The sequence below is a fragment of the Caloenas nicobarica genome, chromosome 3, assembly GCF_036013445.1.
Source record: "Caloenas nicobarica isolate bCalNic1 chromosome 3, bCalNic1.hap1, whole genome shotgun sequence".
Classification (NCBI taxonomy): domain Eukaryota; kingdom Metazoa; phylum Chordata; class Aves; order Columbiformes; family Columbidae; genus Caloenas; species Caloenas nicobarica.
Window position 1 is genome coordinate 106,076,242 of NC_088247.1, and position 26,097 is coordinate 106,102,338.

The window sequence follows — 26,097 nt, forward strand, 5'->3', positions numbered from 1 at the left end:
TCCTGGGCTCCACTGGTTTCCCCCCAAAGAAGAGTTTTGCCTCTCATCACAAAAGAAGAAAGGGGAAATACCACTTTGGACCTTGGAACAGTTATGTTGCATAAGAATGACTGATTGGCATTTTTATTTATTGTGAAATGTTCGAGATAGTGTAAAATAATTCCTAGTCACTAGAATGATTACAGGCTGGCCTTGCAAAGCGCTGCATCTATTGGTGCTCTGGTTTAATTTTCATTGCAAGGTGTCTTGTCCCGTACTGCAGGATACGGCTTCTCTAACGCCGACAAGAGCAGCAGCACTTGCGAGGCTTTGCTGGGGCCTGGGGCCGAGCTGCCGTTCTTGCAGTTCGAGGTATAAGCAGAGAAATAGTTCATCCTGTAAAGCTCTGCTCGGCTCTTACAGCAACCAAGCTTGCTCATCAGCAGAAAGAAATCCCTTCGAAATGCTTTGGTGAAAATTGCGTAGAGAAATGGATTTGCGCAGGAATTGACAGGGTAAAATAAAACCAGCAAAATCTTGGAGTTTGTCACTGTGATGAGAGGTACTTTAAAGGCAGCGGATATGGCAAAAAAGGAGATGGGGGCCATGCAGGTAAAATCTGTGAAGATCAGAATTGCCATTCTCTTGGCCACCTTGGTATCTTTATTGGCAGCTACCAGCTCTGGGTTCTGAACAGCTATGTAAATCTTAATGTAGCAAGCACAAATGACAATGAAGGCGACAACGTTGAGCACTAAGATCAGCAATATGTAGGCTTGGGAGATATTTGTTTCGATATCCATGGGTAAACAAATGCTGACCTTCATGTAACTGCTGACCCCGAGGAGAGGCAGCGCCGCTATGAATATGGAGAAGACCCAGCCGCCGAGCATGATCGGCACGGCGTGCCGCAGCCGCAGCTTCCGATCCAGCTGCATGGCGTAGGTGATGGTGTGCCACCTCTCGATAGTGATCACCGTCAGCGTGTACACCGAGAGCTCGCTGGCAAAGACGGTGAAAAAGCCGGCAGTGCTGCAGCCGCTGCCTGTCTGCCAGTCTATTGCGTGATTGTAGTACTGGCCGCTCGTCTGGGCGTCGACAGAAGCAATGAGCAGCAGGTAAAGTCCCATGCAAAAATCGGCAAAGGAGAGGTTGCACATGAGGAAGCGAGGAACGGTGAGCTTGTAATGGCTCGTTATGAGAACGAGGAGTACGGTGAAATTGCCAGCAATGGCAAGGATGTTTATAAACCAGATCAGGACTCTGAGAAAGCTGTATCCCAGGATGTCTTCGCAGGGATTAAATGCATCTGGTTCCGGAGTGCACGTGAGTATTTTAGGCTGACAAAAGTCATACTCGAAGTCAAAGCCAGTCATTTCACTGTCATCGAAAATGGCCGAGTAGCTATAAGGAGAGGTTTCTTCATCTGTTGTGAACGGGTAAATGCTCTTTTCTGCTGACCACAGCGATGTGTTGTAAGAGTCATCCCTGTAACTATTTAAAAAAACACCCACAAATAGAAGTGAACTATTTGTTACATGCTGCTTGCACTCTTTTGTAAAATACAACGGATAACACTTGTTTTAAAACAGTTACTTCCTGCATGTGTTTCTACAGGGTGTTGACATATAATGAAGCATTGTAAGGATGCTTTTTGTTTGGGTAGCAACCTTGGAGAGCAGCAGAAGTCATAATCACATCCACAGAAATGCTTTCTTATACAACTTATTTGTAAGTATTTCATCTTGATTGCTTTGGAAGCGAGCCATCTTTCTCATGCTGCTAGTACACTGTTCAAACTGCAATAACACTTGAATTGATGGATTATAGGCTTGATGTATATAGGTCTATCAGAAAGTTATAGAGGCCAAACTAAAATAACCTAAGGACTTTAACTGTGCACCCTTACCTCCCCCAGGAAATGAACTTATCAAAGTCCTGAGACTATGTATGACTTGGGAAGCGATGAGGAATTTTATATTCACAGTATTATAAAATGAGGAGTAGAAGTGCACAGTTAACTAATGTCAATGGCTAGGAATATATTAAGTTTAGACTGGACCCAATGCCTAATTATAAATATTTCTACATGTTTAAAACAGATCTCTCTAATCTCCAGGTCATCAGTAGTGTGGGCATAAGCCTAACAAAGAAGACCCATTTTATAAACAAGCACTGTTCCTTCAGATTCCCTGCCAGAACAGGTACCTATTTGCAGAACTATCCATCCCAACTGTGTTTAGGCAAACACTCAATCTGCAGTGTGAGACCTGGAAAACATCTCCATGGAGGACAACTCTTCAGAAAACGGGCAGCTGTGGGATAACTTAAATACATGATGAAATTTCCGCATCTACTGAAGCATATATATTAAACTATTTTTCTGGAGCAGGGTCTTAATTGTCAAATGAAGCTGAGCTGCTTTTCAGCTATTCCTGTTGGGCAAATAACTTTCCAGTCTTGTTATCCTAACTTTTCTCCCTGTACATGAAAGTCTGCCCAATGTCTTCCTGCTTCTTGCCTGGGTTAAACTGGTAGAGCACGGAATATATTTAACTCTATTTACTAATAAAAAACGATTGTGGCTTTCTGTGAGGCCATGCAAACATGCTGCCATGTGCAAGCTGTTTTTTTTTTTCTTCTAATAAGAGCTCAGGACTTTCAGCCGATTTCTGCTATGGTTCCCAAACTTTGCAACTTGCAGCCTTTCAGCCCATGAATCATGACCTTACTTTCATTTTCTTAATATAATGTCTGCTTGGAGAATTGCTGGTATGGGGACTTACCAAAGCAAAAAGCTTCAGGAGCCAATAGACTGGGCAGACTATTTAATGCACAGTAGGAGTGCAACAGATGCTAATCCAAAGCAGGCAGTTACCCTGGTGTAGGCACTGGTGATTTGTGTGATCATATTTCTCACTGGGATGTCACTTCACTTGCCTTTATAGTGAGATCTAATGTTCTGTATTTACCTACTTGCCTCATCTTGCTTCTCCCCACAGCCACCTTTGATGGAAGCAATATATTCTTGGTCTTGTTGGCTGCCTGGACTTCACCTTTTGTAGTCCTGAGGTGCTTCAGTTTTGCAGTTAGGAGTGGAGCAGACAGGACTAAGTGAGGCGCTCAAACATGCTGCAGGCAGGCAGTGAATGAGAAGAGGTGCCAAGAGAATCAAGGCAGCTGTTGCTTTACACAAGGTCGAATAAAACTAAACAGCAAGTGTAGGAGACCTCACGAATCAACCAACAAGATAATGTCCAAGGAAGTCACTATCCCAGTGCATCAATCACACGTGGCTGTATTTAGCTGTTGGAATTTTGTGACCATAACCTTTTTTTTCCTAGGCTTTGCAATGCTCTGACCTCACCTCGTGGCTGAAGAGAAGTCCCAAGGTCTCCCATTTACCTTTAGAGGGATGGATAGCTGTAGAGCCTCAAACTTCTCTTTTAAATACTGGCTTAGAGCCTGTGTCATCCAGCATGGCCAACACCAACAATTTTGATTTTAGCCTTTCTCATTGTCCTACTGAACACTGTCAAACAGAACTGTGATGATATGGAAAGACGGATTTAGAAGAGGTAAACCAATTGCATAGGGTCATCAAACCTCTAACTCAGGGGCTCTATTTCTACCATCGAAAACTGCTGACATACAGACTTCTAATTATCCTTTCTATAGGCAAAAAAAACCCCCACAGTAGCAGCTCTTTGAATCACACAAGCAACTGCAATTATCTCAGGGCATGAAAAGCCTCCATGTAGGACATTAACTTTCTTAAATATTTAATCACGGCTTTGAAAGTCTTTCAAGAATTCAGAAGAGAAGCTGGAGTGAGTAAAGCTTATGAAATTGTTTTTTCTCCTCTTCCCTTTTGAACATCAAAAATCACAAATCTTGGTTTAATGATAATAAAATTGCCACTGTGCAACTTGTAAGGGTGAGTAAATTGGCAGCAAAAGACATGCTTTTCTGGAAAAAAACACATGAACAACAGGAGGGCAAGGTCCATATTTGCTACTTCCAGCATCTGTAAGCAGAGAGGTACTTACAATATTTCATTTGTTGGTTTCCTCATGGTGCTTTCACACACTTTGGAGAAGTTGTCAAAAATAGAAAGCAAGGAATTTTGTCTGAAAGAAGGATGAAAAGAAAGTTGAATTTCAGTCTGGATTTTGGCCAAATTCTCATCTTCTCTGCAAGTGATCTTCACAGACACATAAGGTAAGCCAGAGGTGGCCTCACAGTGGTGTGAACATTCACGTAGAGCTCTAGAAGTGGGGAGGAGAAGGCTTCAAATACTGTGGCAGTAGGCAGTACCTCATGGGGGGATATAAGGATGGTCTTTCAGCTTGGTTATTGTTTATGATGTATTTTTGTAGTGAAATAACTTGAGCTGAACTAAAAGGTATGTTTTGCCTCGTGAAATATTGTATTGAAGTGGGCCAGATTCTCTACCGGCACGAATGTTAGCAGTTATGCTGGCTTTTAGAGCAAGAGCTGGGAAGCTCGCCTGATACTCCCTTTTCAAAAACCGTTTGGGATCTGGAGGTAGACCTTACATGCTGGAAGAAAAGCAATTTGAAAAGTACAAATTGAAAGATGACATATTTGGGAAAATCTCTGGTTCTGAGGCTTTGAAAGGATGAGCCAGGTACTCTACCAGGGTGAATGGAAATGGCTTTCTGTGACCTCATTGCAACAGCAGAAAGAGCTGGCAAAACCACTAAGCTCTTTTGTGTACTCCTAAGAGAAAAAGACACTTGGAAGCTTACAGTAAGTTTTATGTATAATGAGAGAAATAAGGTTTTAAGATGCCAATCTAAGCCCCTATGTGATGCTTATAAATAATGGGATGGCAACAGAAGTAGGCGTTTTTTTTGGAATTTTTTTGAAGATGTGGTATAACCTGCTTCTCCTGCCCCCTTGCCCCCACCCTCCCATTCAGACCAGTGGAAGAAAGTCTTGGGGACTGAATTCCACCTTCCACCTCTCTTACGTGGCTGAGGGAATGAGCACACCACAATTGTACCCCAGAAATCTCAAGAGTATTTGGTCTAACGACTATCATTTCCCTAATGTCTGTGATGCTGACTTAAGTGGCCCTGCTTGCCCGGTGAGATACATGTAAGACCTTGTCCCTGTATCTCACTGATCAGAGAGTGCCGTCCATAGGTACTAAGGAATGAGATATGGGGCAAGGGTAGTAAAGACTATGTGGGATGACTGTATATAGAGTACAGGGCAACAGAACAGGCTAGGAGACAGAAACAGGCTGCAGCTGGGTAACCATGAGAATACATAACCACACAAAGACTTCCCTGTGTAACCTAGGAAGGTCTTGGGAGGTCTCAGTCTCTGCGTCCTTCTGCTGTCATCAGTAGATGACAAGGAAAACAGCCAGAGATCTGCCTCTTGTTCCTCTGCAGTAGCTGGCCACATAGAAGATAACAGCCTGTGACTTGTACAGGTTTTTGCAGCAGCCGGGGCTGTGCAGATGGGTAACGTGTCAGCACTGGTCTGAATCCTGCTGTGCCCCACTTAGGAGGGCAGCCTAGTTTCCTGATTTGCAGTTCTTTTTTTCCTTTCTACTAAAAAACCAGTCACTAATTATAAGAAAGTGACTAACTAAAGCTTCCCTGTTTTTATAGAGTATGATCATGTTGCAAACTGAAGCACCTGAAATTAATATCAGAAAAGTAGTTGTCTTCATCAGAATGAATAAAACTTTGGTGGTTTTTTTGGTCCCAGAGTTGCTTCTGCATTGAATATGCTCAGAGACTTGATCTGGGACTGAATCAGAGTTTAGTAGCAATGGAAACCCTTGACTGTAGGATCTTCGCTCTACTCTTGCTGAAGCAGGAACCACTTAGGAAAATGATGTATGCTGAGAAAGCATAGCATCACCCCTAATTTTACCCTAAAGAACTGAAATCTACTCCTGCCTTTGCAATGCAGTCCTGATGTGATGGCATACAAGGTGCACAGATTGGGCTTCCCATAAATGACTGCTCAGTACGTCTTTGCTGTAGCCTTCATTTGAGACAGACGGGAAGCAAGGCATCCTCATAGCCTCAACTAAACTCATTTGGAGTTACTTTGGCTGCCTAAAGCCAACTGAGGGTTGATTTCTTTGAATAAAAAATGCTGAAAAATTGGTTCCACTTATCTGAGATTGACTGCCCTGAATTAGCAGATAAAAATCTCTCTCTGTGCCATGGTTCCAATAGTGGGGAAACCAATACTGTCTATTGTTATCTGAAATGACAGGGACTAAACCAAATAACCTCTATCTGCAGGATTCCTAATTTCGGTGTGTAATTGAAAGCCTGCCTTTTCTACTAGGCCATCATATCACCTGCATTAAATAAGCTACATAGCTAAAGGCTATTGATGGACATCTATCTTCCAAGTAGGATTTTTAATTGAGATACCAAGAAAAATGTAAGCTTTAAGCAAACTCAGAATAATGTTCCTGCTGGCAGATCCTGGGCACAGGATGGGATCCATTTCTGTTCTAAAATAAATGGAGGTAATTTTCCTGGCTTTAGCAGAGATCTGTTGTTTTGTGTGAGGCCTTGCTATGTACCACAGCTTCCTTGTAACCGGAATAAGGGTAATCAAACCTTGTGAGCTGAATAAAGCAGAACTGCCATTTTGGAGCTTCTGAAGTATTGCAATACAATAATGTGCTATTCGGACTTACTTTTCTGTCCTTAGATTTCGAAAAGCACAGCAGTGGCTGGGATATGTTAGAACAGCTTCCAGGAGATTTCTGAATTTATCCAGTGGTGGCAGTCTCTTTAATGAGTAAGATGACGTCGCACTTAAGACTTGAACGGCCTCGAGCCCGTAACTGGGCAGGGACTCCAGCGCCGTGTAAGAAACATCCCTGTGAAATAAAGAAAGCATTATTTTTTCACACGTATAAGAACACCGCCAAAGTGTTGAGGATAGGGAACCGCAACTCGGTTTTTGACAAAGGCCTAAATCTGTAAAGCCACTTCAGCACCTGATACCCAGCTCAGAAACACAAGAGCAATGGGGTAAGAGCATCCCCGTGGCCCAGGAGCCCCAGTGAAGCAAGGAGCTCACTTTGTCCTGGGGAAACCAAACCCCGTTGTTCCAGGGGCTGTCCCTGACTTCTCTGTTTGAAAGCCACCAAGCATGGAGCAAGGGATGGCTCTTTAGGCCAGAGAAAGCGGGTGAATGTGGCTCTCCAGCCAGCTAACAGGTAGGATGCCCTCGTGGCTCTCTGCTTGGCTCCGAAGGGCTGTTCTAGGTGTTTTAATTAAATGGTTATTAATTAAAACGCATAAAATAATCCATCATTCTTGCCAAGAAAAACTTAAGTGGTTTGGCTTTGAGTAACTTTAGAAGAGTGTTTTTCAAGTTGGGTGTGGAAAGGCCATCAACATGACTAAGGATTTTCAGAGTCAGCCTGTTAAACGGGAAAAAAAAGGCTACAATTGTGAAAGCGATATTAGTAATGCCATGTACTGTAATGCAGCAATAAAAGGAACAAAATGGCACGTGCAGCTCGTAGTGCTATTTACGGAACCACCCACTGCGTTTTATTGCACAGAGGTACAGCCAGTCCAGCCCTCCAATAAGTACTTGATTAATAAAGCATGGCGATGATAATAATGTGTTTTATTCAGCACAGGCTAATAGTATGCGATCAGCTAGTTCAGCTTTATGACCAAATTCTAAAATAATATATTGTAAAAACATACTCATCCTACCAAAGAGAAGTTAGTTTGCAATGTCAGAACGTAAGGCACAGGAATAGAATCAGGAGGATGTGACACAAAGTAAATGCCAACACATCTAAGAGGCAGAGGTCAATGCCAGCGCTAGAACTGGCTGATAAACATTTGTCACGGTGCAAACTGAGCCTTCCACCCTGTAATTTCATGGCATCTCATTGACATGTTTCCATTTTACAAGCAGAGGGTAAGAGACGATGCTTTCTTCCAGACCCAGAGCCCGTGTTTGCTGAGATGACGCAGCCCATGTAGCACAGCCCGGTTCCCGCGGGACACCTAAAAACCCAGGTAACGGAGCGGTGGGTACTTACAGGACATCTGGCCCTATGGCCCCTCTCAGGGCGTCGTTGTGTATCCACCTGAGGTTCTTATTGTCCTTCAGGATTCTGTGGAATCGAACATTAAGCCTCTTTACATCCGTATTTTAAAATAACCCTTTTTTGTTTTCTTCTTTCTGTCTATTTCAATCCTTTCTCCCACCGTAGCGGTTGTTGTTGCAATATCTGGCCTGGGAGCGCTTGAGTTTCTCATGAGACCTTTCCTTCTGCTGATGCCACCAGATCACTATCATCTACACTTAATTCTGATAATTTCCAGTTTCTTCTGACTTAAACCAGGAACCAATCTGGTTCCTTCACTCCAGTAGCAGCGTATAATAATGCAGCAAAAGTTTTGTCTAAACCAAGAGGCTAGTCCCAGAGTCTGTGAGAGTGATTTAGAAACTGTTGATGTTTCCAGATGTAAAATGTAGATTTGGGCTACGGTTTCAAGATTTCCACTATTGCTGCTAAGTTTAAGAATGTATTAAATTTTATTAAAAATTGAGCTTTTTAAATTAAAAAACTGCAGTATTCTAAGGGATAGTGTTTCAGGAAAAGCAGTAAGCACTGCAGGATTAACAACTGAGTTGCAATGACACTGAAACGTGCAGTTTTCTAATGGGTATCAGAAAATGCAAGATGCAGCCCGTTAAGCTGAAGGAAGAGCCTCTGACTATATTTGAACTACTTACTGTTTAAAAAAATAGGGAGGAGGGGAAGTGTACTCACAATTGGTTCAGCTTTGTCCCATTGAAGGCATGGCTGTGGATGTCTTCAAATCCATTTTTGTATAATTTCCTGGGGATTAAAAAAAAACACGCAAGGAAAAAACGTGGAAAAGATGAGATTATGTTAGGTACTACTGGTTTAAAATTTTAATGCTGCATTCATTTTAATGAAGAGAGGATCTCGCTTATAGAGAACATAGGTAACTATTGCATGATTTATGTTAACTCTAAAATGAAGATAAAATTGCAGCTTAAATTCCCTAAGCACCTTCCTGTTTAGCTGTTGAAGAGAACTTCTGCTTACGTACAGATCCTCCCTCCTCCGAGGAGCTCACCTGTGCCTGCCTTGGGCTCAGATCCAGAAACAACACAGTATTCCAAGTAGGCAGACAACAACCTGGAGGCAGAAGACCTGGACTTTGTGGTCTCAGCACGTGCAAATGGAAGGCTGCCACGGCTGGAGAAGTGTCAGGTGGAAAGCAACTCTAAAACAAGAGGGTGCTGGTGGATTGCAGGTCCTCTGCAGACAAATCTTCCAGCAGCCCAAGAGAGAGCTCTGCAGAGAGGCAGGGGTGAGTTGTGCATCGTCCAGGGGTCAGGGAGCTACCAGCTCCTCCAAAGCAGGGCTGCTAAGCTGGGTTTGTGCTGCAGAAGCCTTGCTGTCCCCTGCGCTGCACCACGGACGCTTGGTGCCATGTTGAGTTCTCGATTCTCCACCCTGGGACCAGATGGCTGGGCTCTGCTGCACCTGAGGTCCAGCTCTCCTTTGTTAGGAGATCTAACCTATGAGTCTGATTTCCCTGAGAAAAATCCATTTCTGATATTAAGTTCATGTTTCCAATATAATTAAATAATCATTATATATATATTATATATAATATTAATACATTAAATAATCATATAATCATTAGTATATAGTACTTTTTCTTTACTATTAAGCCCTAATGGAAAATGTGGTGAAGTTTATAAATTACACAAAATCTCTGTTGCTTTTCCACTTGTTTTTGGGAGAGCAGAATCTGGGGCTATGAAACGTGCTCCCAAGAAAAGTTGCAAGTATGGGCTCCAGAGCGCCTGGCTACAATTGATGCGAGAAGGTATCTGTCTCGGCACAATGCTGAAATTAGTTATTTCCTTAAAAAAACACGAGGATATGCAGGATCAGCTTCCCCATCCACGTGAAACTCTAACTGTTTGAAAGACTGAATTAGCTATTTGTAGTGCACAGTATTACTTCAGGTTGACTTTACACCTTCATACATGGATGACTTGTGTTTCACTAGACCGTGCTGCAACAACCAGAATTATTTCAGCTAATTACAGTTAACCACATGGGGTGGAGTTAACATGTAGCTCTACAATTAGGAAGCTGCTGATAAGGTAATTATTTTCTTCTTGTGGTGAGCTCCCTATCATGAAAGGATGGGAGAAAAATGATCATTAGCTGTTTCCAGACTGAGCTTGACTCCCATTTAATACACTTTAGGGTTACAGTAAAAATTTTAAGGACCTTTCTCCATCTCATGCACATTCATTTGCTTGCACCACTAACGGAATCATAATTTTGCTGAAGTTATTTAGAGAACTTGTTGGTAGGAAAGAGGCATATAGGATGAAATTATACGCTAAACTAAGCAATTGCTCCTCTTTAATGTTCGGCGGAGTAGTCTTCAGTCACGTTTATGCTCAACTCCTCTAATGGTTGCAGAAGGTATTGGTCAACACATTAAAAAAAAAAAAATCTGTATTGAAATGACTGTCATGCTGGCACATCAGCCTGATGTAGTGCCCAATCCAGTCAACTACAGTACTTGCTTGCGTGCACAGCTCATTTGCAGGTGCAAATATCGACGGAGTTTTGTGCGGGGGTTTTGGTACACTCTTGTCTCAAGGCAAGGCTCTCCATCTGGATGTGTGCTGTCTTTTAAATATCACTCTGGTCTCCAAAGGTTGGCTTTACATAATCTGAGTCAAGTGAAATCAGGGTAAGAACAAACATCGGTACTTTGTACCTCATTTTGGAGGGAACCTGATTTGTAGTATCCACCTGCTTGGTCCCTGCAAACATTTTTTTTCAGGAAATCACATCACTCAGGGAAGGAGAGAGAGCCTGGCGTCCAGCGCAGCATTTGGAATTTATGCCCTGTCGATAGTACTTTTAAAAAAAGTGTTGCATGGAAGATGAGGATTTGGATTTCTTCTCATATTTTCTTTCCTATGTGAATTTAGCTTTGGGATAATACCCTGCTCTTCAGCTTGAAGAACACCTCTCTACTTCCTAAGCATTTCAGTTTAACTCATAATACAGACATGTATTGTATGGGACTTAATGTCAAGATTTTTATACAGTTGAGCTGCTCTCTTCAAGCTGAAGTGTTATCTTCACAGAAGGAACGGCAGCTAGGACTGTTTTACTTACAGTGTCAGCGATTCATTGTTCATCCCCTGGAAAGCATTTTGTGGTATAGTTGTCATACGCAAGTTATCACAGAGCTCCCTTTGGGATTAAAAAAAAAGGCATTTTTGTCAGTGATCCAGGAACAAGATGGAAAGACTCCCAGCTGGGTTAGGTTGGGTCTCTACTTACAAAATAAAATGAGCTTCTAATGAGAAGATCTGTGTCAGGTCTGGAAATAGTCTTATTCCAGTGTTACAAATGCTCCTAGAGAAAAGCATAATTCCTATTTACAGGAGAAAATATTACCAGAGTGGATGCAACAAGAAGCCAACTTGGTAGGTGCAAGTTTAACAACACATTAAAAGGTGAGTGACAAATTTTCAATTTTTGATTAGGCTCCAATTGTGTTTTTAAGACCTGTAAAAATTAAGTTTGTAGTATCCTCAAGCAGTGCCCTGGAGAAGCAGTGCATGTTCCCTCTACCTTAAGCACAAAGAAGAGATTTAGTTACCCCTTTTGCATGTTATCTTGTCTATCTGAAAGCTTTATTCTAGAAATAAGCACTTAGCAGAGCTAATTTGCAGACTTGACTACTGGTTTGTCCATTACTACCCAGGCCTGAGTTACTTTATTTTCTTGCCTATTGAAATACCTCACTACTCATTAACTGCCCATTAAAGGTATTGTAAATGATGTATGTACTTTTAGTGTACCGTAATGCATGAAAAAATTATTTTTCTTATATTCCTTTCTGTAATTTCCCTACTACTTTAGAGAAAAAAAAATCAAACACAAAAAACTTTTTCTTACAAGTATTTTAGCCTTGGAAGGTTTCTGAAAGCTCCGTCCTCAATGTGCAACAGATTTTTTGTGTTCAGGATTAATCTGTAATGAGGGAAAAATATTTCAGTATTGTATTCGTTATACATTTGGGAGGATCCTGAATTTTGCTAGCCATTGGCCTTGTCAGAAAACAGTCAAGTGCAGAACATGACAGAAGGCTCTCCAACTGCACACAAACTTTCTACAAATACACTGCGAGTCCATTTTGAGGCACTATTGGTAATTGGTAATAAAAGGGGCTTGTAATTGTTAGGTAGCTGACAAAAGGTGATGGCTCCTGAATTCTCATGGTTTACTGAGCTGAGACAATTCGGTTTGGATATCCTGGTCACTGGTGGGAGTTAGCATTTTTCCATTGTCTGGTGGTTCCTTGGTATACTTTCGGGCCCCTCACTACAAGAAAGACATTGAGATGCTGGAGACTTCGGAGAAGGGCAACGAAGCTGGTGAGGGGCCTGGAGCACAAGTGTGATGAGGAGCGGCTGAGGGAACTGGGGCTGTTCAGCCTGGAGAAAAGGAGGCTGAGGGGAGACCTGATCGCTGTCTACAGCTACCTGAAAGGAGGGTGTAGCGTGGAGGGGGTTGGGCTCTTCTTCAAGTAGCAAGAGATAGGACAAGAGGAAATGGCATCAAGTTGCACCAGGGGAGGTTCAGACTGGATATTAGGAAAAATTTCTTCACAGAAGGGGTTGTGAAGCACTGGAACAGGCTGCCCAGGGAAGTGGTGGAGTCACCAACCCTGGAGGTGTTTACTACAAAAGATCTGTGGATGAGGTTCTTAGGGTTTAGTGCCAGAGTTAGGTTAATGGTTGGATTCTGACCTCAAGAGTCTCTTCCAACCAAAATGATTCTATATGTGTTCTGGGTTCACAGCGTGCCTAACACAGTGAGCTTCTGCTTTACTGCAGGGGCTCTGAGGCACAAGCCCACTACCATCACGGTGACGGTGCCTCCAACTGGTGGTCTTGTGGGTGGGGCTGAGCAAGGAGCCTGAGCTCCGCGCATCTGTGTGCATGCCTGGCCCTTGCCCCGCAATCAGATCCCGTGTTTCCATCCTATTACTGAGGCAGTTCCTCACCTGGTTTAAAATGTTAGAGCACCACCGTCTTTATTAGATCAGTGGCTAGTCGCACCAGATGCCTGCTTAGATCTGTATGAACTGGGAGATGGAGATAATTATGTGAGAGGTGGGTGTTGGCCTCTCCTCCCAGATAACAGGTGATAGGACTAAAGGAAACATCCTGAAGTTATACCAGGGGAGATTTATATTGGATATTAGGAAAAATTTCTTCACTAAAGGAGTTATCAAGCACTGGAACAGGCCGCCCAGGCAAGTGGTGGAGTCACCATCCCTGGAGGTATTTAAAAGGTGTGTAGATGTGGTGCTTAGGGACATGGCTTAGTGCTGGACTTGGCAGTGTTAGGCTTATGGTTAGACTTGATGGTCTTATGGGGTCTTTTCCAACCTAAATGATTCCGTGATTCTGTCATCTGTGATATACTGTTTGCTAGCAGGTGTTCAAAAAATGGGACAGACCCTCTCAATCAAGGAGCACTTTCTGTAGCTATACTATTTGGTAAACCTATCTGTTTGCATAAAAGCTCAATAGCCATAGCCCAGCTACCTCTCTATGCAGCTTTTACAAAATTCAAAGCTTTTAGCATGTGGACTTGCAACAAGAGTTCAAATCCAAGAATGTCATTGAACCTACCTGCCCTGATCATCCATTGAAAGTGGCCTTGAGTGCAGCTTTGAACATAAAACCCTTGCAATGCGATGCTTGTAGAGAATTCAAGGTTCAGACAGGTTTTCTTGCTAGTTTCCTGTAGCTCTTTAATGGTCCTGCTCAGCTTTTTGGTTTTGGCAAATGACAAGCTATCCATAAACTGTAGGTAAATGCATTGGGTCCAATCTTTTATTCTGTCCCTAAACTCACCACTGATTCTAGTGGAAGTTGGACCCAGTCTGAGGTGGACAAATCTGTATCTCTTGCTTATGTGAGCAAGTAACTGGCTTCAATGGAGTTCATGTATAAGGAAAAAAAAAGACGGATTTGTCCTCGCTCAGTTGCACTACTTTTAAGCCACTCACTGATCATGCTGTGTGAAAAAGGCAGTAATGAGATATTGAATCAGATTTATAGTTTCCAATTTCTCTAAATATTTCAGAGCATTCTCCCAGTCATTGCTTTAACTCACTCTCTCTCTCAGAGGCCTGTACTATGCAGGTCAAATTTAAAATCAGTACATGTTCTGTTTGACTGATATTTTAGTGGTCAAAAGAAGAGCTATGCATACTAAGCAGATGTATTTAAATACTGTAGGGCTTTGAAAACTGCATCTTCAAAAAGGAAGATTTTTCTCATCTGTTGTCATCTCAAAATTATTTCCCCACTTAGAAGGCTCGACAGTGCCAGCAGAAGTAGACACAGAGCTCCACTCCCATCATGGCGCTCACTGAAAGCAAAGGGATTTCTACGCATGGATGTCTTTGCAAGATTTAGATCTCCAAGGCTAGACCTTACAGAGTGCTCACTATTTTATATGAGACTTTGGAGAGAAATGTTTCTCATTATAGATCTAATCCAAAGCCAAGCAAAGTAACAGAGGAAGATCTGGACCAAGAGTGCTTCTCTGGAGACTCTTCACTCTTTGATGATCCTAAATCACGACATAGATGCCTTTCTTTAACTGATGCTTACATTTCAGATAAAGTGGGAAGGCTGTCAAACGCACTTGCTTCTATTCTCTCTAGGGAGTCGCTCTGAGAGATTTCACTGTAATGAAAAGGCAGACACAAAGCAATACATTAATGGAAAAGATACCAGAAATCAGCTTTCCACTTCATATTTACTTCTTTTATACACAGTTGTTCACCCCCCCACACCAATTCTTGTTTGGCAGCAGCGTCTGTTCATGTCTCCCCTCAGGCACAGAACCATAGAACAGTTTGGGTTGGAAGGGACCTTCAAAGCTCATCCAGTCCAACCCCCTGCAATGAGCAGGGACATCTTCAACCAGATCAGGTTGCTCAGAGCCCCGTCCAGCCCGGCCTTGGATGTCTCCAGGGATGGGGCATCCACCACCTCTCTGGGCAACCTGGGCCAGTGTTTCACCACCCTCATTGTAAAACATTTCTTCCTCACGTCCAGCCTGAATCTCCCCTCCTTTAGTTTAAAACCATCACCCCTTGTCCTATGGCAACAGGGCCTGCTACAAAGTCTTTCTTATAGGCACCTTTTAGGTACTGGAAGGCTGCAGTAAGGTCTCTTGCCAGCAGGGTTTGAGAGAGACCAGCCTTTTGCTGTCTTGGCAAAGAAGTGTGGCAGCCCTTTGGAATAAGTATCTCTAACAGCCAATCTCCTTTTGCTCACTAAATTGTAGGTAAGGTAGCGGCTCAGGGCCAGAACTAATGTAAAGAGTGAGCCCAAGCCAGTGAGCCTTTTGCCTTTATCATCGGTGTCGCTTAGTGAATTTATTTGCATGGGTAAGGATGTAGATCATGTTCATGGTGCTTCATACTCTATTATTAAGTCAGGATGACGGTCATCTAATCTACTCATGTAGAAATACATAAATATGCATTTAGTGCACTTTATGAATAATTTTTGGATTTAAATGCCTTTTTTATGCCATACATGCTTTTTACCACTACACCAACCAACATGACTGTTTTTGTAGGCACTGTCAGATTTTCATGTACTGATGCTCTTATTCATCACATGTATTAAGAATAATGAATTCTGAGTATAGAGAAAAAGAAAATATACTTGTTTGATGATTGTGAAATGCTTGCTAGATTAAGACTTATGGGGCTACACAAAACTGACTGCTGAAAGTAAATATTGATGCATATATTTGGTAAAAGTCTTCAAAACAATGTTTTCTCTTGACAGAATTGACTGGAAGGGCACACAAACTGAACCTAAGATTATACACTGTCAAGAAAAAAATATTTTTCTAAACAACTGGAATGCATCTACAGAATCAGAGCCAGTCTTATAGTCCTGAGAGTTATCTTATTGCAATTGTAATTACAAGAAAACAAGGATATAAAAACCCTTAGACCAGAATGAATTAATTTTTCATTTGTAGTGGCAAAAGGGGATGCACACTAGAAATCATATATTAAATACGTATAAATTTCTTACAGAAGTATTCATTATTTTTTTCCATAATCAGAATTCATTGAGATTGTTATTTTTGGTATTGCACGAAAGAAAAATGGATGAAGAACAAGTGGCCTGCTGAGTGCCTGATCCTTAAGACTCATGGGCTGGGAAGGATCGGTGTCTGGTTGCAGAACTTAAAGACTCTTTCAGGTCTGGGGTCTGAAACATGGTCCTTCCTGTTGCTCAATGGCTCCCCATTTATATGTGTTCGAATGAGTTATGGCAGTGAGAATAATTTATCATCTGATTTGCAGATGGTGCTGAGTTGCCAAATACATGATATAGAGATTTATAATTTAAAAATATGCATTTTTCAAAGTAATACTAAATCTCAATAAAATTATGAAGTGTTCTGTAGATTTACTTCAGACAAATACATCAATTTCTATGCTGTTAATTTGGAGAGATACATTAAAGGATGCAAGCAAATAAATTAAATTCTCTTTATGGAAGGGAAAATGTCAATGAACAAGACATTCTCTGTGTAGAATAGTATATGCATACAGTTTGCGAAAGTTTAGCCTTAAGTCATACAGGTAGGAGAAACGTAGATTTCAGTTGGTCTCCCATCTGAAAATGATAAATTCTCATTAATCATTAAGATGCAAGTGACTGCAATAATACAGTGCCATTGGACTGTACTGTAATACTTTACTGCAATGGAATATATGCAGCAGACTTTAGCTTATTTTCTACTTGCTAGAGCTATAGGAACACATAAGTTTATAATTTGAGCAAAACTGTTTAACCAACGAGCACTAAAAGCTAAACTAATCCAGTTGGGTCTATTCACGCATTGGCATTACCGTCATCCTTTGAGACTTTGCCTTCAAAACTGAACCACAAAAGGGTTTCCTACTTTCTCTGTTTACTTGAAAATAAATTACGTAACATCTAATATATATTTTAATATCTGATGCACTATGTGCTCTTCACAGGTGAAGAGAAGTACAAAAAATGCACCTTGAAAAGAAAGTGGCGTAGTTTGTGCTGTTTCTTAGGTTCTGGAGGAGGTTATTCCCCTATTCTGCATTGCACTGGTGTGTCATCAACTTTGTCCTTTAGAGATGTGCTGGTTTGACTGAAAGTGAGTTAATTTTCTTCATGCAGTTAGAAACCTTTTTTTTTCATAGCTAGCATGGTCATTATTTGGACTTAGTTTGAGAACAAGAGATAACACCCCAGCACAGAGTTAATGTTTTTAATTGCTCTGGTCTGAGGGCCAAGGACACTCTGAGCTCTGCCCACAGGTGTGAGGCAGAGAGGAAGCGGGGCAGAAATGGGGCAGAGCTTGACTGACATCCAGACTGATCAATAAGAGTATTCCATCCAATTAGCATCATGACACATATTTAAGGAGAGTTGGGATCTTCTGTCTCTCTCTCTCTCAGGCATTTCTTGCTCTTGCTCTCTCTCGGGCGTTTTTTTTTCTCTCGTGCGTTCTTTCTTAGCTCTTTCTTATCAGAGCCAGGGGAGTTCAGTTTGGGATGTTTAGTTGGGCCTTTTGCCATTTTGCAGATGCCTCTGGGCTTTTCTGCCTTTTTCCTCTCTTTTTCTCTGTTCAGGACCAGGGTGCTGCTTCCTGGGACTGGCTGCTCAGTTGTGGACAGTTTGTGGGGAATTGCCTTGAGTATCTTTTATTTCTATTTTATATATATATATATATATATATATAAAACTAGCAGTGTATTAGTATTTTGTTATTTTATTAAACTGTGTTTAACTCAATCCAAGTTTCTCCCTTCCCTTTTGATTCTCTCTCCTATTGGGGAGGAAGGGGGCAAGTGAGCAGCTGTCGTGGTTGTATTGCTAGCTCGGCTTAAATCACGACAAGAGACTACTCAATGCAGACAGAATTAAAAAAAATAGCAAATAACGGAGACTCAAACGTGCCATCTTTCAGTTAGAAAATTACAGCCCTTCTAAACTGAAAGATCCAAGAAAGGGTTCAGTCCTACTGATCCCCTGCCAAGCTTATATCTCAGTGCAAAACACCAAAGAAATATCTTATTTGGGTACTACATAAATGTATTATCACAGAATGCCACAGCTATCATGGCAGAGATAAAGTGTTATGATAGAAATCAATCTCCTCTGCCAATTAAAACCACCTGTCATCAGTTATTAAGCTGCATCCAGTTCTCTCCAACATATTTCTTATGTGATCTGTTAAGCAACTCTAGAAAGTCACCCCTTTTCAAATAATCTTTTATATACTGTTTATAAGAAAATAAATGCTATGTTATCTTTCCCCAGTGTTTTTTTCAGCAATAGTATGTTTTAGCAACACATTTTCACATTATTGTAAAAAGATTTTGTTTGGGATGGAGGTTTATGATAGAATTTCTAGTGAGAAATTAAGGAAAAGCCTATGAAAAATGTCAACTTACATGATGAAGGCATCTCTAAGTCCTTCAAATGCATGTGATGGGATTACTTTTACAGGCAGGTGAGTAAATGATCTGAAAAAAATAAGAGAGGGAGGAAAGGATTGTGAGGCACAGGGTTTCCTTGTTTACAGATTGTACCATTATGGTGGGCAGAAAACCAAAAAAGCATAAAGCCATTTTATTTCACCCGCCGTTCTCTGTACCGCTGGAGCCTGATCCACTTACCATTCATCTCAGTTAAATGGAATTCAAAGGATATCGGGTCAGTTCCTCAACAGCATAAATTTAAGACTAATCACCATCAAATCAATAATAATCATAACCTATTAAATAAAATCATAACCTCATGGAAATGGTCTGCTACATTTACAGCCAAGGGAAGATAAAGGCTTATTTAAAGTTAGTTCTGCAGAAAAAGTGGCTTTCATGTAAAGCTTTTTCTCTATAGAACAGTATCTTTGCATTCTCTGGACCATGTTCTCCTCCCAGCAGTATCCCTGTAAAATTGCAGCGTTGCACCCTGAATTCATTGGCAATGCACTGGCTGTGTACAAGTGTAGAAGAGATCTGAGTGAGGCCTGGTGTGGTGATTTTTGGTGTTTTTTAATACATTGCATCAGTGCGGTTAGTTGATTAAAAGCAAGTGTGTATTTTCCTTTTTAATTTTTTAGTTACTTTGAATGAGAACTTAATAACGATGTGGAAGACAGAGCTGCATTTTACCATTCTGTTCCACATCTCAATCAGAATACTTTTACCAGCCAATTTATCTAGCCATGACCACACTCTCCCTGATAAAGGCCATAGGAAGATATTTAACATATTTCAAGACGTTATCTCTGTGCAAAGAGATAATTGCTCCATTTTGTTTTATAATTACAAATATCTAGTCAGAGACATTTGTTTCCCATCCTTAAACCCCGCTCAAGGCTTTTTACTGAAATGTTTCCGTGCTATTCATATAACCTTCTTTTTTTTTTAATTTGTCGTCATAATTCTTTATCCAAAGACAATTAAAAATGTTTTCCAACTTTTATATATACGTATACTTTATATATATGCACATATGTCATGCCCACACAATATAATGGCAGGCTGTCACACATACACATGTCTTGGGGTTACAAATCTAGAGGTACCAAGGAGCCTGGCAGTCAATTCCTTGCTATGTTCCAAATAGTCTGTATGATGTGGGACAAAGCATTTAGTTTCCTTGCACCTTGACTCCCTGTCAGCAAACTGGGAATACCAGTTCTTCCCTACCTAATAGGGATGTTTTTGATGCTGCTGTGATTGGGTCACACCTTTCTCTAGATGGATGCTGACACGTTGTGTTGTGTGTGAGGTTTGGTTAAATCAGAAATGAAATTAAATCATGTGTTTTGAAAAAATTTGCCCCTGAGGGGACAGAAGGGTAGAGATAATCCTGTAGTAGGGCTCAATACTCTGAGCCAAAAAGAAGACAACTTCAAGAAGTAATAAAAAGTAGAAGCTGAGAAATCCCTGCTCTATAACCCTGTCAGCAGGAACCTCCTCATAACTGCACCATCAGCTGGGGCTGCTTGCAGAATAAACCATGCCTTTTGTGAAACTGTTTGCAAAAAATATTATCATTTACCAAAAAAAAAAAAAAAGGAATGTTCCTGAAAGTGCAAAAAAGTAAAACCAGGTCTTGGCTTTTAATGACATCAAAATCTTTCACCCAAGGCCTCCTACCTCCCGGTGATGTGCCGGTGAGCAGTGTGGTTGTTGTAAATTCCTGTAATTCATGGCTCAGACTGACCTGCTCCTTCCCGCCTGCAGAAAGCCTTTGGGCGATTAAATTTAAGTGGGATGACCCAGCACTTTTAACACGTACTGTAGTTAAACTGCATGACGGCAGTTAATCCATTCTGTATTTCAACTTCATTGGTTTTTGTTTTTTACTTCTCATGAGTTCACCTTGATAGCTGGAACTGTGAACTCATCTGCATTGACATTACCTCGTCCCATTAAGCATCTCACTGAACAGCAAGAACAAAGGAAAAAGGCAATGCATAATCAGCCTTCTCTCTTAATCCTCAAAATACTGGTGTAGCATGCATAGACATGTCCGCATTGACAAAAACATTTAAATTCACCAAAAAAGGTAAATGTTCCCATCCCTATTCCTGCCCACTTTACCTTTGTGGTTTATACCCGAAACCTTGCCTGTTTTAAAGGGAAATGTGTTCATTCAGATGTCTCTATACTTAAAACATTTTGAAAAAGATCCTTTAGCTTGCTGAGCACAATCCAGCCTTTGTATATAAGCGTTTAGGTTAATAGAGTTTTGAACCACTTGTTGCAGGACTAATTTTTTCCAAAGCGCCGAGTAAAGCAAGGCCTTATCTCATGTGTTGAAGTCTCTGCTATTGAACATGACTGATGTCTTTGATAGCACACAATGAAACTCAAGCAGGTACTGGCAGGAATTAAATATTGATTTCTTTCTGAGAGCACTCAGACTGTGACACTCAGATGTGACCAGTTATTCATCTCTAAGAGCTGAGGAAGCTTTTGTCAAAAAAAGAAAGAACAAACTGGGTTTTACAAAGCTACAAAGCTTTTATACATCTAACTTGCCCATGCTACTAGCCAGACTTCTATACCTCATGAAAGGACGGATGCATCCATCTTTAATACACATCACCAACACCGTTTTGAAAGAGTGTTGTTAGTTGAAGCCTGAACTTTTGCACTTTTAATAAAAGCTGTAGTGTTTCTTTCATAGTTAATACATCACAACTTGTATGCTTGTACTCCCTCCTGCCATTCAGCAGCTGACAATACTGCAGCTCCAGGTAACTGCAGAACTTTTCATCCTTGGAGAAAGGATAGACAGAAAGGAGTGGGGAGCCAGCCAGCCTTGTTGGCATTCACCAGCCCTTAACATTTCTGTAAATCAAGCTAGGTTTTCAAGGTACATAATTCTAGGCAGTAAGGTTTGAAATGGCCAGGCTAAATATCTGTAAGGCTATCCAAGAACATTGGGAGAGACAGGAACAGTGCCTAGATTGATCAAATCCTGTCCTTGCTTGGTAGCTGAAATACTGTCCTCTCTTCAGCTAGCACTTGTTTCCTGTATTTTTGTTTTGAAATCATAAATTTGGAGTGGATTTTTGACAAGGATGATTGTCTTCCTTTTATTAGGAATACTGGGGCCCATAGGGACCATGAGAACAAACCACCTTCTGCTTCCTCTGCTGCGAATGTATGGATGGAGCAATAAGGGCTCTTTAGAAAATGTTCATGGGCGGTCTGTCTCAAGGATACAGTGGCATAAAACCACTACTTTTTTTTTTTTTTTTTTTTAAATTCTGGTATATAGCAGAAGCAACTTGACACAATTTTGACAACAGTTTTTATCTGCTAAAAGATAAGCCTCTGCTTCTGCACTACCACAGAGACTCCAGCTCCAAGAGAAGCTTTTGAGAGGTCTGGAGACCAGAAGACCACAGGACTGCTGGCAGTCCTGTTCATGAGGAATCAAAGCCCAAGCCCACTCACACTGCTGGAGAAAATCTCTGTATCACAGAACTGGCCCTTTCCAACATGTGATTACTTCAACTGATAAGTAATAAATTTTAAAAACGCAGAACACAGTCCTTATAGCAACAGGTATGAATGTTTTATTTTAGTATCTCTATTTTATAGGATTACTCATATTTCTAATGCCCCGAAGGTGAATTCTTGCTGGGAGTGGCAAACATTTTATTCTGTGGTGTCCTTGGCCTTAAATCAGAAGGATCGGGAATATTGATTCAAACTATGACTGAAAACACAGCATTTTCCTTTGATTTTTGCCAGCTTCTGGGGGCAGTGTAAAGAGTTGGCATTGAGTTCTAAAGCCCTGTATATCAGGCATTATCTACCTGAAATGTGAACTATGATGCTGGATATATCACACAAACAGCCAAAGTGTACTTTCTGCTGGGTGGTGACAGGTGAATATGCCAAAGATGCAAATATGCCTGCGGTGGTGGAACTGTCTACTTGTTCAGTCTTTTGTCACAAAGCTTTGGATCTGGTGCCTGAAATTAATCGTGACCCACTCAGGCTATTGCAGAAACCCTTTCACCCCCCGCCACCCCAAATTATTAGTGCACTTGCAAGCACTACACTGCCATTCCCCTGGTGCACACAGGTACAGATGTGACTATGAAGGAACAAAAGAAACTTTGTCTCTCTTATAAAGAGCTGTGTAGGGGAAGAAGATGGCTAAAAAGATATTGGTAAAGTATGGAAAGAGAGGAAGTCAGTAAAATGACAAAACTGGAAAAACAGTATGAGGTAGAGAGTAAGAGAGGGGGAGAAAAAGAGTAAGCAAGAGGGAAAAAGCAACAGGTGAGTGGATAAGAAGACACTAGTATGAAAATCAAAGGAAGAGGTGAAAGGAAAGCAAATAAACTTGAAAAAGAACTAAACCAGAGTAAGAATACACATACACCTGTAGGCTTAGAGACTACATTCTTTAGTACAGCTTTGTAATTGTCTGATTAATGTAAGTTTTCCATTAAAAACGAACAAACAGAACACCACAAACCCCCAAAATACAAAGAAACTGAAATCTAATAGTGTAGTTCCAGATTCACTATAAATCAGGTTGCATGTGGCCTGGAAGTAGGAGCTGGACGTATCTGTGTAAATGCAGACTGAAAGACAGAGAGATTTTTTGGACATCTGAGTGTAACTATTTTCTCTGCAGTATTGTGCAGAATCTTGGTTGAATTCTTTTCTGACTGTGAAGTTGGTTTCTACAGCCAGCCTAATAGCTGGACTTTGTAAATAATGGTATAGCTTAAATGTTATATTAAAGGTCAAAGGGAAAAATTCTTCCCTTATTTTTGCCCATAATCTAGTCTTGTTGATTTGAGTGAAACGTAACTGGCAGCAGCCATAAGCCCATTATCTGTCTTAACCTGATCACTGAAGTTGGGATGTGATTTCTGCTTAGAATGATAGATGAAAAAAGGAAAAATAAAAGTGTAAACCAGAAAAGAAAGAAAATAATCACATAAGTTTAGAAACGTGCTTGTTGCAATAACTCTGGAGAGTCCCTCCAGCACCCACAGGCTCTGCTTTCTCTGACACTAAGGTAAAACAGGGAAATTGGGAGGAAAAAAAACCTCAGGGTAGAGATGTTTCTAAAAACCGACTTTGGAGGAAGGATTCACATGGCTCTAGATTACTACGAATTAGTATTTCTTGCTGCTATCAATTCTCGAGCTAGGGAGAAAGGAAAGAGGAGACCAGGGATAGTATCATCTCTGGGGAATTTCAAGAGCATATTAAATTTACAAACAAAATGGATGAAAATTAAAAACACTGGCTTTGTTACCAAAAGGGGCATAATAAGAAAACCCCAGCTCAATTCTTCTACAGATAACCAAAGGATCCTAGAAACAACAACTGTGCTATCTGTTGGTTGTCCAATCCCATATTTTGACGCCATGATTCTGTAGATCAGTGTTATGATAGAGCCCTTAAACAACACAACAACACTTGAATACCTACGTATATCAACTATTTGGTCTGGTCTACTAGATCATGAGCTTAGAGTATGGTGTGGGAGTGGGGTAAAGGAATAAGCATGTGATTCCCTGTTGTTACAATTTAATCCTAATTCGCAGAGAAACATCAGGCAGAAGGATATGATGAACCACCCCATAGAGATCTGAACAGCTGTGAAAACTCACAGCAGCTTTTTTACTGCCAGAGAGGGAAAAAAGATGAGCCACGAAGTTGTCAATGAGTCGGACCTCGAAAAGAGGCAACAAGCACTGCTAGGAGGATTCTGATGCTTTCATATAGGGGGCTTGAAATTGCTAAGCTTTGGGAGAAGATGCTGGGGAAAGTCAGATTTGTGAAAGAAAAAACAAACAAACCCCAGAACTGACAGTGGTTTTATGACCAAATATCAACCTTTTAATCAGGTTTCTTTAAAGTTACCTGGGCCAACACAAGGCACTATTTTTGGAATAGGAAAGGCAACTTTTGCGTCCTGCCAGGGCAGGAGAATAAAGTTCAGACAACTGAAGCACTTCTGTCTGTCACCGAGGCTGGTGGCATACAGCAGGCGCTTTTCAGAGTGCAACACCTTGCCCATTTGAGAAAACGTCCCGACAGGACGGGCATCTTCTTCCTGAGGAGAAAACCGCTGCCTCCGGGCTCCTGCCGGACTCTCCACGGTCGGGCGCGCACGTCGGGCTGCGACACCCGCGGAAAACTTCAGCCCCGACTACACCACATCACCACATCTCCTCCCCTCAGCGGGGCGGGCGACGCCCCAGAGCCACCGCCGCGCCGGCGGAGCGCACGGCCGGGGCGCCGGGAAGGGCAGCGCTGCTCCGCGGTGCGCGTACTTCCCCCGACCCGCGGAGCGGACGCGGAGCAGGAGGTTCCCCCCCCCCGCCTGCCGCGGAGGTCCCCGGCACCCCGCCCGCTCCCCCGGGCACGTAACAGCATGTGTGTCCCCCCCCCATCCTCTGGCCAATGCGCCCCGCGGTACTTACGCGCGGGCGGGCGCGGGGAGCGCCCCGTGCGGCGGCGGCGGGCAGCGCAGGGCGCCCTGGCTGCAGGCGCAGCGGTGCGGGCAGTGTCCGCCCGCCCCGGGCAGCAGCGGCGGCAGCAGCAGGAGGGGCAGCAGCGCGGGGACCATGGCTGGCGCGGAGCAGCTCGCCCCTCGCAGCTCGCCCCTCGCAGCTCGCCCCTCGCAGCTCGCCCCTCGCAGCTCGCCCCTCGCAGCTCGCCCCTCGCAGCTCGCCCCTCGCAGCTCGCCCCTCGCAGCTCGCCCCTCGCAGCTCGCCCCTCGCAGCTCGCCCCTCGCAGCTCGCCCCTCGCAGCTCGCCCCTCGCAGCTCGCCCCTCGCAGCTCGCCCCTCGCCTCTGCCCGCCCGCAGCCCGCGGAGCACGGCCGGCGCCCCCAGCTCCTCCCGCCCCCGCCCCGGGGCGGGCTTGCAGCCCTCCGTGGCGGGGGAGCCGCGCCCGCACCCCGGCCCCCTGGGCTTTCCGGAGGAACCGCCTCCCCGAGCGTGCCGATGCTGATAAAGTTGCCTGCAAAGCCTACAGGTGGCAAGTGGAAACTTTCCTTCGATTTTCATGGGCTCTGCAGACAGCTCAGTCCACACGGTCCCCTCCCCAGGAGGGTCAGGAGCACGAGTGGTGGCTTTCCATTCCTAGAAGTGGTACTTGGCCAGTGGGATCGGTGCAAAGCGCGTACCCAACTCTGCATCAGACTGCACTGTGTGCAGGCCAACGAGCGGCTGAGACCGTGGAGGTGTGTGCCCTAGAAACTCCCATTTGTCTGGCTATTAACTGGGTTGAGAGCTTGTATCTGGGGGAAAAATATGTTGCAGTTCCCTTAACAGGGTAAATGCTTATTGTGCAGATACAGCAGCCTTATTAGTGGATGGGAATGGTTGGGATACAAATGTCCCTGTCAAACACTCTCTTATGGCTCCACACACAGTTGCTGTATTGCT

At 42.6% G+C, this 26,097-nt stretch overlaps 1 protein-coding gene across 1 annotated transcript; it reads right to left on the reverse strand.

The window, feature by feature from the left end:
- Positions 1–224: 224 nt before the first annotated feature.
- LHCGR (luteinizing hormone/choriogonadotropin receptor) lies at positions 225–25,275 on the reverse strand. Its single transcript, XM_065631831.1, has 11 exons — positions 25,130–25,275; positions 18,597–18,668; positions 14,737–14,811; positions 12,002–12,076; positions 11,381–11,455; positions 11,213–11,290; positions 8,795–8,863; positions 8,057–8,131; positions 6,683–6,868; positions 4,029–4,109; positions 225–1,473 (listed from the first exon to the last, which is right to left on the reverse strand). Exons 1-11 carry the CDS (start codon positions 25,273–25,275, stop codon positions 225–227), a joined length of 2,181 nt encoding a protein of 726 aa, XP_065487903.1.
- Positions 25,276–26,097: the final 822 nt, after the last annotated feature.

What these genes read in the sequence shown, in the direction of transcription:
- LHCGR (XM_065631831.1), bottom strand. Translation starts at nt 25,275, where the DNA reads ATGGTCCCCGCGCTGCTGCCCCTCCTGCTGCTGCCGCCGCTGCTGCCC. An exon ending in CTCCCCGCGCCCGCCCGCGC is followed by an intron (nt 18,669 to 25,129) that starts GTAAGTACCGCG and finishes TATTTTTTTCAG; the next exon opens with ATCATTTACTCACCTGCCTG. An exon ending in CTTCCAAGGCTAAAATACTT is followed by an intron (nt 11,456 to 12,001) that starts GTAAGAAAAAGT and finishes GCTTTTCTCTAG; the next exon opens with GAGCATTTGTAACACTGGAA.